Raw genomic sequence first — 15205 nt, 5'->3', positions numbered from 1 at the left:
CCTTTCCTGAACCTTTTCTGCAACATCCTTTCCGAGGCGACGCAGGTGGAACTGTTAACAGTATTCCAAACGTGCTCACACCGTGATTTGTATAACGGCATGCTGGTATTGGCAGTTTTGATTCCAATTCCTTTCCTAATGATCCCTGACATGCAATTCACCTTCTTCGCAGAGATGCCGCACACCGGGTCGACATCTCCATCGAGCTCTGCGCCTCGGCCCCAAGGGCTCGCTCCAGGTCTTCCACCGCCGGCTCAGACCCCGTGAACGTAATATGTGAAATTAAGATTTCACTTGGAGTTGCATTTGCTGTTTTACTGCCCGTTCGCTCCATGCAGGTGGGTCCTTTCGGAGCTCCTTGCAAGCCTTTTAATTTCAACCGTGCTGAACGATGTGATGTTGTCGGCAGGCTTGGCTACTCTCCTGCTCGCCCCTGACTCCAGGCCATTTGTGGAGAAGGTAAAAAGTACAGGTCGCAATGACAACGCCAGCCTGGAGTCGCTGGCAGAGCGGCCGGCCTCAGCCTGGGGTGCCCTGGTGCTGCCAGACTACGACTTCCATCATCCCCAGTCCACCCAGTCACGGATGATGGGGGTTGTAGTCAAATGACTTCTGAGAGCCCGAGGTTGGGGGAGGCAGATACAGAGCACTAGGCTTGACATAAGGGAACCTGGGTTCAAACCCTGGCTTTTCCTTCAGCTACTTGCACACGCACCTTAACCTACCTCACAGGGTTGTTGTGAGGATTTTTTTTTTTTTTAAATTCATTTTTATTTTTCATTCATTACATACATCTCAAATTCTTAACATTTACTATATATTCCTCCCTCCCTCCCCTCCTAGGCTTCCCCCAACTTCTGCTTCTGGTTTGTTTCTCTTTTCACCCACTTTGCTATCTCCTAACAGAAAAAGTTATTAAGAACATAACAACAAACCTAAAAACATAAAAATAAAAGTGAATACACCATCTTATTTCACTATCTTCTAAACATTTTCTGATGCTGATGATGTGAATGTTTATTTAAATCCTACCATCAAGTCTATTGACTTTCTTTGTTTCTGCAAATATAATATGAATGGTTCCCAATCTTTTTCAAAGCCTCTGTTGTCTTTTTCTCTTAGTCTATCTGTCATTTTTGCCCGTTCTGCATAGTTGTGAGGATTTTTGTTCTTGTTTAGTCGTTTAGTCGTGTCTGACTCTTCGTGACGCCATGGACCAGAGCACGCCAGGCACTCCTGTCTTCCACTGCCTCCCACAGTTTGGTCAAACTCATGCTGGTAGCTTCGAGAACACCGTCCCACCATCTCATCCTCTGTCGTCCCCTTCTCCTTGTGCCCTCCATCTTTCTCAACATCAGGGTCTTTTCCAGGGAGTCTTCTCTTCTCATGAGGTGGCCAAAGTCTTGGAGTCTCAGCTTCAGGATCTGTCCTTCCAGTGTGGATAATATGGGCTAATTGCATCTATGCTACTCTAAGATACGTATCAGTGTTTCCCAAACGTGGGTCTCTCATCAATGCCAGCCAGCTAGACCAATGCTCCACAATTTGCGGGTCTGTCTGCTGAAGAATGGATGCTTTTGAATTCTGGTGCTGGAGGAGACTCTTGAGAGTCCCATGGACTGCAAGAAGATCCAACCTCTCCATTCTGAAGGAAATCAGCCCTGAGTGCTCACTGGAAGGACAGATCCTGAAGCTGAGGCTCCAAGACTTTGGCCACCTCATGAGAAGAGAAGACTCCCTGGAAAAGACCCTGATGTTGGGAAAGATGGAGGGCACAAGGAGAAGGGGACGACAGAGGACGAGATGGTGGGACAGTGTTCTCGAAGCTACCAGCATGAGTTTGACCAAACTGTGGGAGGCAGTGGAAGACAGGAGTGCCTGGTGTGCTCAGGTCCAGGGGGTCACGAAGAGTCGGACACGACTAAATGAATAAACAACAACACCCTGCTTTCTCCTGTATCAACTCTGCCGCCCAGCCCTTTTCGGAGAGTAAATACAACGTCATCAAGCCGTTAACAGGTCTCCGAACAGAAGCAATTAGAGGCAATCATCGTTTCTCTGCTCAGACTAAAATAGGAGACACCGGAGGGGAACGCGATCTCTCCATCGTCTAGGCACGTCAGGAGCGAGGCTGTCGGAGGAGAACCCTGCTTCGTCCCAATTACCAGAGACTTCCAGAGGTGGCTGGGTGAGTCGGAATGAGGAAGCCAGCAAGAGCTCTCTGCCTCCTTGGAAGGAATACATTGCGATATCCAGTCAGGCGCGTCTTGCCATCTCTGGAACAGCGACACAGGGCACTAGGGTGCCCAAGGACATGCCGGTAGGATCACCTGCCGTGTGCTGACAGTACAGAGGGATGCAAATTTGGGCAGTTTTGCAGGCATGACTCAAGACAGAGGAAAAATCTGCTCTCCCCACATCCAATTGAAACCGAATGTTTCAAGATGCTCTTTGGGAGTCCTGTCTCCCTGCAAGGTCATGTGAAGCTTGGGACGCGACAAGTTAGGATGCTGAGCTGGTCGTTATATATCTATTTTGTTAGTTCCTTGCTTGTATATCCCACCCTTTTCCTCCAACAAGCTGAAGGGGGTGTATATAGTTCTCCTCACTTAATCTCCACAACAACCCTGTGAGGTAGTCTTAGGCTGAGGTGCGACCGGCCAAGGAGCTTCATGGCCAAGTGGAAGTGGACAGTTCTGGTGGCTTCATCTCACAGAGGATATTGTAGAGTTGGAAAAGGTTCAGAAACAGCAACCAAACTGATCAAAGGGAGGGAGCAGCTCCCCTAGGCAGAAAGCGTTTGAGACGTTTTAGTTTAGGGAACAACAACAATTTATTTATTTATGCCCCACCCATTTGGCTAGGTTTCCCCAGCCACTCTGGGTGGCTTCCAACAAAAGATTAACAATCTTAAAGATTAAAAAACCAAAAGCCTCAGCTTTTTGTAGCTGGAGTCAGTCAAGGCCCGCCCTCCCAAGCTGGGAGGAAAAAATTCTACAGGGCAGGGAGCAGGACATCTAGGACTTTTCTTCTATAAATTTCCTTCTGTTAAGAGCCAAAACTGTTTAGGGAAGTTTTTAATATTTAATGCTGTATTGTTTTTAACACTCGATTGGGAGCCGCCCAGAGTGGCTGGGGAAACTCAGCCAGGTGGGCAGGATATAAATAATAAAATAATAAAATAATAATAATAATAATAATAATAATACATTAAAACATCAGTCATTAAAAACTTCCCTAAACAGGGCTGCCTTCAGATGTCTTCTAAACGTCAGATAGCTGTTTATTTCTTTGACATCTGCTGGAAGGACGTTCCACAGGGCGGGTGCCACCACCGAGAAGGCCCTCTGCCTGATGAGCAAGCAGCGACATGAGAGATGTTTTAGAAATTATGTGTGGCATGGGGAAAGGCGGATAGAGAAAGGCTGTTCTCCCTCTCTCCCAAGACTAGAACTCGTAGACATCCAGTGAAGCTGAATGTCCGGAGATTCAGGAAAGAGAAGAGGAAGAATTTATTTGCTCAACATTCAGTCAAACTGTGGAACTCCCTCTGGCTGGAGGCATTAAAAGAGGATCGGACAAATTCATGGAGGTTATTGATGGCCACTAAGCCATGATGTCTATGTTCTGCCTCCAAGATGGAGACAGCAATGCTTCTGGAAACCCCAGGAGGGGGGAGTTGCTCTTGTGCTCAAATCCTGCTTGCTGGTTTCCCATAATGGGCATATGGTTGACCATTGTGAGAAGAGGATGTTGGACTAGATGGGCCACTGGCCTGATCCTGCAGGGTCTCCTTAGGCAATAATAATAATAATAATTTATTATTTATACCCCGCCCATCTGGCTGGGCTTCCCCAGCCACTCTGGGCAGCTTCCAACAGAATATTAAAATACAATAGTCTATTAAACATTAAAAACTTCCCTAAACAGGGCTGCCTTCAGATGTCTTCTAAGAGCCAGATAGTTGTTTATTTCCTTGATATCTGCTGGGAGGGCGTTCCACAGGGCGGGTGCCACCATCGAGAAGGCCCTCTGCCTGGTTCCCTGTAACTTGGCTTCTCACAGTGAGGGAGCTGCCAGAAGGCCCTCGGCGCTGGACCTCAGTGTCCGGGCAGAATTATGGGGGTGGAGACGCTCCTTCAGGTTTATGGAAGCTCTTCTCTGTATCCCCTAGCCTGGGCGTCACACTTCATCTCAAGTGTAGAGGCCAAGCTTGGAGGATCATACCTTTGCAGACTTGCACAGCGCTGTCCTAAAAACGGTTTACTTTGATTCTGGTCACCTGATGGGCAAAGATGAATTACTTGGTAATGACACCCCTTTCTTTTGATTAACTGCCACCCTCAAGCAGGCCAGCTGTTATTAGAAACGTTTGGCTGTGACAAATACAAATTGGATATTCTTCCCTCGCTGGGTAGAAACGGGTCGGTGATAAATGCGGGGTTTAATATTGTGCAATGTTATCGGCCGGCCACTGGCGCCTTGGCAAAAGTAGGACAACGAATTGCTTTTCTGGCTAATGAAAGTTGTTATCTGTTAAAAGGTGGGTGGGATATGAGAAGATATGAGAACACCACAGGTGCATTTGGGATATTATGCAAGAAGATAATAATAGCCTGGTGGATTGGGCCAAAGGCCTATCAAGTCCACCATCCTGTTCTCACTGTTGCCAGGCAAATGCCCTAAAGGGAAGCCCGCATTGCAGGTGCTGGTTTTGACCTTTAAAGCCCTACGCAGCCTAGGACCCTCGTACTTACGGGACTGCCTCTCCTGGTATGTCCCACGGAGGACCTTAAGGTCCGCAAATGACAACACTTTGGAGGTCCCAGGTTGCAAAGTGGTTAGACTGGTCTCAACTAGGGCCAGGGCCTTTTTAGTACTGGCCCCGACTTGGTGGAAAGCTCTGTCACAAGAGACTAGGGCCCTGTGGGACTTGACATCTTTCCGCAGGGCCTGCAAGACAGAGCTGTTCCGCCTGGCCTTTGGTTTGGACTCAGTCTGACCCTTCTGTTTCCCTTCCCTTATGGTTTTGTTCTATGGGCTACTTTTAAAATGAGGCTGCATTTTAAATTGCATTTTACCCTGTATTTTAAATTGGTTTCCCTCCTCCTATTATGTTTTTATTGTAATTTTACTGGTGTTAGCCGCTCTGAGCCTGGTTCAGGCCAGGGAAAGCGGGTATAAATAAATTATTATTAGTAGTAGTATTAGTATTATTATTATTAAACACAAGATCAACTCTCTTAAAACAAACAAATGTACTGAAACCTCAAACACTCAGTTTCATTGGATGGCCATAAGCTCAACAGTTACCAAAAAAGGGGCGGCGGCTTTTCTCTGCCCACTTTCCCCAATGTAGAATTTTATAAACTCCTGTCAAGTTGCCTCTCGTTCGCGTTTTCTCTAAACTAAAAAGTCCCAAAAGGTTGCAATGTTTCCTCATATTGGGGTTGCTTCATACCTGTGATGCAGCAGGACAGGAGATGGTCCCCTCTATATTCCAGAGCAGACTTGGCCATCTGGTGCCCTCCAGATATTCTGGATTGCAACTCCCATCACCCTTTGCTTTGTATGCACATGTTTAGTAAAAGGTAAAGGGATGCAGGTGGCGCTGTGGGTTAAACCACAGAGCCTAGGACTTGCCGATCAGAAGGTTGGCGGTTCGAATCCCCGCGACGGGGTGAGCTCCCATTGCTCGGTCCCTGCTCCTGCCAACCTAGCAGTTCGAAAGCACGTCAAAGTGCAAGTAGATAAGTAGGAACCACTCCGGCGGGAAGGTAAACGGTGTTTCCGTGCGCTGCTCTGGTCCGCCAGAAGCAGCTTAGTCCTGCTGGCCACATGACCCGGAAGCTGTACGCCGGCTCCCTAGGCCAATAAAGCGAGATGAGCGCCGCAACCCCAGAGTTGGCCACGACTGGACCTAATGGTCAGGGGTCCCTTTACCTTTACTAAAGGACCCCTGGATGGTTAAGTCCAGTCCAGGACGACTATGGGGTTGCAGCGCTCATCTCGCTTAAGACCGAGGGAGCTGGCGTTTGTCCACAGCTTTCTGGGTCATGTGGCCAGCAGGACTAAACCGCTTCTGGAGCAACGGGACACCATGGCAGAAACCAGAGCGCACGGTAACGCCGTTTACCTTCCCATTGCAGTGGTACCTATTTATCTACTTGCACTGGTGTGCTTTTGAACTGCTAGGTTGGCAGAAGCTGGGAAAGAGCAATGGGAGCTCACTCCGTTGCGAGGATTCGAACCGCCGACCTTCCAATCAGCAAGCCCAAGAAGCTCAGTGGTTTAGACCACATCCCTTCCCCAAAGTGGTAAGCACTAAGCTACCCCCTCTGCCCGCCCAGAGCCCCTCCTTTTAATGACGCTGTGTGCGCAATTGTGAACACATCCTCCCACATCTTATTGTAATACCTTTTCTTGGGTCTATATAATCTAAAAGGTGAATTACGGCAACACTGCCACTTTTTATCACCTCTCCCTAGTTTGGCTCCCCAGTGGGGAAGCACCTGCCCGAGAGGCAAGAGGTCACGATCTACGGTGATTCACCAAGTGGCAACGGAGTCTAGGAGCAGCACATTACTGAATCATCAAACAGCATCTGCAATTACCATGTGATTAGCCTGGCCTGTGAGCGCACCCTGAATCACATGAAATAGCTCGACGTTCCTAATGAGAATTAGAAGTGGATGACAACACAGCAGGCTGAGCTGAGCCAAGCAGGCAAATGAGGATTTTCAAGAGAATGGAAGGAAGTGAGGGCTTGGAGGCGGGGGAAGGGGGGGTCACAGAAGGATAGCCTGCTGGGCCAGGCCAAAACCGGCTCATCTCATCCAGCATCCTACTGATGCTCACAATGGCCAACCAGATGCCCCAAAGGCAGGACCCAAGTCTGTGGTTTCCAGCAACTGGGATTCAGCAACTGGTGGAGGCATCTGATGGGAGGGCGTTCCAGAGGGTGGGTGCCACTACCGAGAAGGCCCTCTGCCTGGTTCCCTGTAACCTCACTTCTCGCAATGAGGGAACCGTCAGAAGGCCCTCGGAGCTGGACCTCAGTGTCCAGGCTGAACGATGGGGGTGGAGACGCTCCTTCAGGTATACTGGACTGAGGCCTTTTAAGGCTTTCAAGGTCAGCACCAACACTTTGAAATTGTGCTCGGAAACGTACTGGGAGCCAGTGTAGGTCTTTCAAGACCGGTGTTATGTGGTCTCGGCGGCCGCTCCCAGTCACCAGTCTAGCTGCCGCATTCTGGATTAGTTGTAGTTTCTGGGTAACCTTTTCCAACTCTAAAATACCCTTCTTGAAGTTTGGTGACTGGAACTGTGCAGAGTATTCAAAACATGGCCATGCCATAGATTTGTATAAGGGCATTATGATTGGGGGGATGGGGAGATACAGGAGCGACTCCAGTGATTCTGACATCCAAGCCTTCAGAAAGTTTCTGTTTCACGGTAAGGGGCACTAGTGATTTTAAAAAAAGGAAAAAGAGGCCGGTAGGTGCCAGTACTGCGTACCCTTGAGTGCCCCCCCCAAAGCACAGAGTAGCACAATCTGACTGCAAGCAACTTTACCTCTGCACACGGTATACTCGCGTCCACGGGGGCACGAGAGCCAGTATCCTCGCCACCAAATCCACGAGGGTGCTCGGAGGGTAGCTCTTGTACCTCCCCGTCTTCCAGAGCTCATACAAGCCGGTGCCGCGGATCACGAGGGTCGGGTAGAGCTTCATGCCATCGGGGCGAAAGGCGGGATTCTCAAAAAACTCCTGTGGGGTTGGGGGAACAAGAGAGACACGAGATCAGAATGCAAAAGGTGCACGATGGCGCATGAGTTCAGCAGCTCTTGTTTGCACGCAGGGATATAACTGAGGCTGAAAGAAAATAATAATAATAATAATAATAATAATAATAATAATAATAATAATAAAAAATTATTTATACCCCGCCTTGAGCCAGGCTCAGGGTGGCTAACACAAGTAAAATTACAATAAAAACATAATGGGGGGGGGAACAATTTAAAATACGGGTTAAAATACAATTTAAAATGCAGCCGCATTTAAATAGTAGCCTATAAATCAAAACCGTAACGGGAGGAAAACATAAGGGTCAGACTGAGTCCAAACCAAAGGCCAGGCGGAACAGGCCCTGCAGAAAGATGTCAAGTCCCTCAGGGCACCGGTTTCTTGTGACAGAGCGTTCCACCAAGTCGGGGCCAGTACTGAAAAGGCCCTGGCCCTAGTTGCGACCAATCTAACCACCTTGTGACTTGGGACCTCCAAAGTGTTGTTATTTGTGGACCTTAAGCTCCTCTGCGGGGCATACCAGCAGAGGCGGTCCTGTAGGTATGTGGGTTCTAGGCTGCTGCTACTGGATCAGGCCAGTGGCCCACCTAGTCCAGCATCCTGTTCTCACAGTGGCTGACCAGATGCCCCAAAGGAAAAAACCCTCCAGCAGGATTCAAACCCAACCCTCTCCCTTCCTGTGGTTTCCAGCAACTGGTGTTCAGAAGCCTTGCTGCCTCTGACTGTGGAGGCAGAGCAGAGACGTACTGGCTAGCAGCCACCGATAGCCCTCTCCTCCTCTGCGAATTTGTCTAATCCTCTTTTAGAGCCACCACTGCGTCCTGTGGGAGGGAGTTCCACAGCCTAAATAGGCGCTGCATGAAGAAGTACTTTCTGTTTTCCTTTTATCCACCTTCCCCAACCCTGAGTCCCTTGCAGATGTCTTGGGCTGCAGCTCACCTCAGCCCCAGCCAGCCCAGCATCGGGGTGGCAAAGACTGCTCTAGGTCAAGCCTTACAGGAGCACTTGGAGGAGGGTGGCAATTGCCTTTGTTTGCCGAGACGGCAGGGCCTCCAACAACAGAGCGCGACTTTCCGCCGCAGAACAAAAACCAAAGCCATCAAGGGCCGCCTGCTGCTCAAAACTCCGCAGCTCTGGCGGAGTCTGAAGTGGGGCAGGGTGCACGCCTCGTTTTATTCTGGCGGGCAACCGCTGCTCTACGAATTGCAAAACAACAAAATGTCAATTAAAAACCCAGCGGCGCACGTTGTCAGTGCGGCAGTCAGACACGCCAGCCACGACACGCATTTTATAGGAACAATAATTGATTTCGCCAGCAGAAGTCTGCCTCAGAAAAGGGAGAAGGGGGAGACATGCCTTGCTGTTATTAACACTAATGGCGCTGACAGGTTCCCATTCATTCACGCCCTTGTAAACCTGCGGGCTGGCATAAATAATCGGGAGGTGATTGGTATAAATTAGTCATTTCGGTGCCAGGAAACTGCTGCTTTTTCATCAAGGTAGAAGGGGCAGTTACTCAGCTGTGTAACAGCTGCCTCTCCTCCTCCGCAAATCAGTGGCCTGGCAAACAGGTAGATTATCTTGCCTTAGCGGGAGAAACATCCTCGGAATTGGTTATCTCTGCCAGAGGTACTGGAGAAAGGAGAGGCGCCCTATACCTATACCTGAAGGAGCGTCTCCACCCCCATCGTTCTGCCCGGACGCTGAGGTCCAGCGCCAAGGGCCTTCTGGCGGTTCCCTCATTGCGAGAAGCAAAGCTACAGGGAACCTGGCAGAGGGCCTTCTCGGTGGTGGCGCCCGCCCTGTGGAACGCTTCCACCCATCAGATGTCAAAGAGATAAACAACTACCTGACATTCAGAAGACATCTTAAGGCAGCCCTGTTCAGGGATGTTTTTAATGTGTGGCATCTTAGTGTATTTTTGGTCTTTGTGGAAGCTGCCCAGAGTGGCTGGGGAAACCCAGCCAGATGGGCGGGGTACAAGTAATAAATTATTACAGTGGTGCTCCGCAAGACGAATGCCTCGCAAGACGAAAAACTCGCTAGATGAAAGGGTTTTCCGTTTTTTTAGTCGTTCCGCAAGACGAATTTCCCTATGGGCTTGCTTTGCAAGACGAAACGTCTTGCGAGTTCTTGCGAGTTTGTTTCCTTTTTCTTAAAGCCGCTAAGCCGTTAATAGCTGCTAAGCCGTTAATAGCCGCTAAGCCGCTAATAGCCGTGCTTCGCAAGACGAAAAAACTGCAAGACCAAGAGACTCGCGGAACGGATTAATTTCGTCTTGCGAGGCACCACTATGGCAGACAAGTTGACAATGAATTCAGGAAAAAGTGACATCATCCAGAATAGTGTTTTATGGTACAGATCCTGCTGTCCACCCACATCACTGTGTGAGATGAGACAGGCTGGAGCAAGAGGCAGGATCTTTTTAGTGGTGGTGCCTACATTGTGAAAGATATCTGCAAGGCTACATTTTGTTGTCATTTGGGTTGCTGAATGTTGCCAGAGGCGACAAGGGGCCCAGCAACGGATGCAACTCTTACCTGTGCCAAGCAGGCTGCATCTGAGGCACAACGAAAGTCAGACATTTGCACCAACAGATGCACACACACCCTCTAGTTCAAGGACATGCACTCAAAGAAGGTCATGGGCATGATCCCAGAGGCCAGAGAGAGGGGTCCCAGGGGCCGCCTTTTCGTTGCACAGGTTACCCACAACAGACGGGAGATCAATTTTGCGTTCCTAATCCAGGAGAAAAGCGATGCCCAACCTAGACAGCATCTTAAAAAGCAGAGACATCACCTTGCCAACAAAGGTCCATATAGTTAAAGCTCTGGTTTTCCCAGTAGCGATGTATGGAAGTGAGAGCTGGACCATAAAGAAGGCTGATCGCCGAAGAATGGATGCTTTTGAATTATGATGCTGGAGGAGACTCTTGAGAGTCCCATGGACTGCAAGAAGATCCAACCTCTCCTTTCTGGAGGAAACCAGCCCTGAGTGCTCACTGGAAGGACAGATCCTGAAGCTGAGGCTCCAATACTTTGGCCACCTCATGCGAAGAGAAGACTCCCTGGAAAAGACCCTGATGTTGGGAAAGATGGAGGACACAAGGAGAAGGGGACGACGGAGGACGAGATGGTTGGACAGTGTTCTCGAAGCTACCAGCATGAGTTTGACCAAACTGGGGGAGGCAGTGGAAGACAGGAGTGCCTGGCGTGCTCTGGCCCAGGGGGTCACGAAGAGTCGGACACGACTAAATGACTAAACAACAACAACAACAAGCCTCCTTGAGCATTGTTTTAACTGTGGAAAGGCGGCATAGAAATAAAATGATGATGATGATGTTCAGAATACAGCCCCAGCCTCAGCGGATCCACATGCCCAGCCTGAGGTGGCTGCTCCCACCTCACGTTTAAGGGATAGAGCTCAAAGGCCCTGCCGTAGCAGTTACACCAGAGGCCTGCAGGGGTACGAAGGTGAGGGGGAGACCCGGAGACCTCCAGGAGAGAAGGACCGAAGAGGCCCTCAAGGAGGGGAGACAACCCCTTCGCCGCCCACCCTGGGAGCCCGAGGGGGAGGGAACCTGAGGAAGGGAGGTGGTCCTTGCCCAGCACAGACCCCCTCCGCCGAGAGCTTTGCCTCACCCATGCCTGTGGGCTGCAATATGACGGGAGGTGCCAGTACCAGGAGGCAGAAGACAGGGCTGAAAAGGAAGCCGACGGTGGCCAAAGCAGGACAGAAAGTCTCAGTGACGAACACACACAAAAAAGGCCCTAGGTTGCCATAAATACATGCAGGAAATTCTGGACGTCTCTTAAAATTCCCCCCGGTCACCACTTTAAGCATCCGATTTCTGTACATGTCCAGACCCCCAGTTGTCTAGACCCCCAGTTTCAGACACACACACCCCAGTTGTCCAGACCCCCCCCATGTCTAGACCCCCAGTTTCATTTTTTGCATGCTAAAACTGCTGGCACAGAATGTCCCTTCTGCTTGCTGCTATTGCAAAATGCTCTCCTTGGTGCGTGTGTGTGTGTGTGTATTCTTTGCAAATATAACCGAAAGGGAAAAGAAAAGCAACATCAGCTCACATTAGCAATAAGAATAGTCCCTGAAGGTCAGCACCCACCTGTGTTCTAAAATTCTCATCATCTAAGAGTGAGATATTTAAACACCACATGCCAGAGGTTTTCGCCTTATCAGATAACTGCCTAGCAAGATAGTGCATGATCTGAAATAGCAATTGTACCAATTTGACGTGTTGTAACATGCTGTAATAATGGAGAAGGGGCCAGAAAATATTCTGTTCATATTCTATTCTCAAACAGTTGTGATGAACTGATTATATATAGAGAGAGAGAGAGACCTTTTCTACAATGTGAAATGCGCCAAACATCAACCAATCCAAATTCAGTCATGTATTCTTTCAATGTAGACCTCACCAAGGATTGAAATTTATGGGGAACAAATGCCTATATTCTTGCTGGCATCCATCTGTCTTGGGGGACAAAGGAGGGCTGCGCCTTTGTGGGTGAAGTCAAACCATTGGAAGGTTACAACGCCTACTGTGGCTGTAGAGACTGAGACACCGCTTGATTGTAAAAAACCACACAAAAAAAACCCCAACGAACCTCAAAGCAGTTTACAAAATGCTACAACAAAAATTAAAACAGCATCCAAACAGGTAGAATACTGAAACAGGCTGACATTCACATCAGCTTTCTAAGCATCTGGGTAGGCTTGCCTAAACGAGAATGTTTTTAGCAGGCGCCGAAAAGAATGCAGTGAAGGTTCCTGCTTGATATCAATAGGCGGGGAGTTCCGAAGGTTAGGTGCTGTCACACTAAACAAGTTCTTACAACTTCAGAATGAGAATTGCTTGGCACCTGTAGCTGTGCCAGTTCGGCAGATCGAAGCAGTCGAGTGAGCACTTGTGGGGTAAAGGGATCTCGAGTTGGGATGCCGGTGGCGCTGTGGTCTAAACCACTGAGCCTCTTGGGCTTGCCGATCGGAAGGTCAGCAGTTCGAATCCCTGTGATGGAGTGAGCTCCCGTTGCTCTGTCCCAGCTCCTGCCAACCTAGCAGTTCAAAAGCACGCCAGCACAAGTAGATAAATAGGTACCATTGCGGCGGGAAGGTAAACGGTGTCTCCGTGTGCTCTGGCGTCCGTCACGGTGTTCCGTTGCACCAGAAGCGGTTTAGTCCTTCTGGCCACATGACCCGGAAGGTTGTCTGGACAAACGCCGGCTCCCTCGGCCTGAAAGCAAGATGAGCGCTGCAACCCTATAGTCTCCTTTGACTGGACTTAACCATCCAGCGGTCCTTTTACCAAAGGTGATCTCGTAGGTGAACCCAAGTTGTTAAGGGCTTTATATACTAACAGTAACACCTTGAACTTAGCCTGATCGCAAATTGGTCACCAGTGCAGTTCTCCGATAAGGGACAAGGCGGTCTCTTAAGTAACTGGTGTCCTCCAGTTGGTGGGAGTTTTGTCCAAAACACCTGAAGGGCTCTGGGTTGGTGAGAGCTGTTCTGCACACTCCCTCTTTTTACATTTTGTATTTGTTGTGCTAGTATAAGCAATCCCTTTGGTGTGGGGTGTTTTGCTCCCGAAACCTCTCCGTGGTCCTTGCTGCTCCCGGTAGCTCATATTCTTTTGCACCCAGACTTGGGGAGTTGTTTTGTGGCAGTAGGCTCTGTGTTCCCACATGCTGAGCGGATGATTACGGCACTCTTGAGACGTATTTGTCCCCCTCTTTCCCAACAGTTCTTACGCTAATCTTCAGGGTCCATCACACAGTCCAGATTGGCACAAAGGAGAGCGAGTGTTTGTATGATTTGGGGGTGGGGAAGAGAGAGAGAAAATCTAATCCCCTGTAGACTTTTAATGCTGGATGGCCCAGAAATGGAAACAAGAGGAGCTGCCTATGATAGAAGATTGGAGAGCCAAAATGATGGACTATGCGGAATTGGACAGAATGACAGGAAGGATTCGGAATCGACGAGATCAAAGATTTACAGAAGATTGGGAGAAGTTTATTCAATATTTGCAAAAACTAAGTGATAACCGGATTACGTTTGTAAGTTTTAAGGAAGCTCTGTGATGTGAAAATCTAATAATAAGTATAAACAATGAAATTGAAGCTACCAGAATAAATAACAATAAGTAGGATTGTGTTAAAAGTTATAAAATGAAGGAAGTTCAGACAAATTGAGGGAAGTCAAAAAAATGGAATTAAGAGGTAATTAAGAAGTTTGAATGTACAACTTTGTTTTTTTTTTTTGTATTTGTAAACCAATAAAAATATAATTAAAAAAAAAAGACTTTTAATGCTGGAGCCTCATAGGAAAGCGACAGAAATTATTGCATTTGTATGTGTCGACAGCCAAGGGACTGTTTTATGCCCTGCAGGTTTGGAGACAATCAGCGAAAGCAGTCATGGCTTTGAAGTGTTAATCTTAGCTGCTGCTATTCATTACCCTCCTAAGAATGCAGGAGTGAACAAGGAAGCCAGTACTGCAGAGTTTAAATCTGCTCTGTGCGCTCCTGGATTTGTTGTTGTTTAGTCGTGTCCGACTCTTCGTGACCCCCTGGACCAGAGCACGCCAGGCCCTCCTGTCTTCCACTGCCTCCCGCAGTTTGGTCAAACTCATGCTGGTAGCTTCGAGAACACTGTCCCACCATCTCGTCCTCTGAGAAGGGGACGACAGAGGACAAGATGGTTGGACAGTGTTCTCGAAGTTACCAGCATGAGTTTGACCAAACTGTGGGAGGCAGTGGAGGACAGGAGTGCCTGGCATGCTCTGGTCCAGGGGGTCACAAAGAGTCGGACATGACTAAACGACTAAACAACAACAAGGTCTAGGATGCAGCTAGAAAAGGAATATCAGCTCTTGTGGCAAGGTCAGGGCAATATGATTTGCAAGCACCATTGCCTCTCTCCAGAGTCGCAAGAACTGCTCATGCATGAGGATGCTCTGGGTTGAGTGATGGCCTGTGAGAGCACGAGGCTTCAGGCTTGGGATCAACATTATATTGGAATTTGGCCATTTGCAGTCGGGTTCAGAGGTGAGAGGGCCACCATTAAACGAACACCGCTGACTTTTCCTCTTGCAGTTATTTAACATGTTTGAAATGTCAGGGATGCAACAGAAACAATTAATCCATAGGCAGAATGGAGGCGAGGGCTGCAAAGGTTCACCGCTCAGACCTCTAAGTTGTCCTGTGAACTATGGATTTGTGATTCATAAGCAGTCCTTGCCAGCAGGGTGAGGGTTGGGGAGTTTTGCTGAGTTTGAGTTGCAAAGAAAGAAAGAAAGAAAGAAAGAAAGAAAGAAAGAAAGAAAGAAAGAAAGAAGCTGAAGTTTGTCAATTATTCATAGAATGGCCAGGAAGTTTTGGT

The 15205-nt window shown here is 48.6% G+C and overlaps 1 protein-coding gene across 1 annotated transcript in view; it reads right to left on the bottom strand.

Annotated features, from left to right (window-relative positions):
- The window catches only part of ELP3 (elongator acetyltransferase complex subunit 3), a 98706-nt gene that overhangs the window by 36017 nt on the left and 47484 nt on the right, over positions 1-15205 (bottom strand). The window contains exon 10 of the mRNA XM_077925378.1: positions 7576-7769. Within this exon, the coding sequence (XP_077781504.1) occupies positions 7576-7769 (194 nt within the window). The remainder of the gene's footprint in view (positions 1-7575; positions 7770-15205) is intronic.

This window comes from Podarcis muralis, chromosome 3 (assembly GCF_964188315.1).
Source record: "Podarcis muralis chromosome 3, rPodMur119.hap1.1, whole genome shotgun sequence".
NCBI classification, from domain to species: domain Eukaryota; kingdom Metazoa; phylum Chordata; class Lepidosauria; order Squamata; family Lacertidae; genus Podarcis; species Podarcis muralis.
The sequence above is the reverse complement of the archived record's forward strand: the minus strand, read 5'-3'. Positions and strand labels throughout refer to the sequence as shown.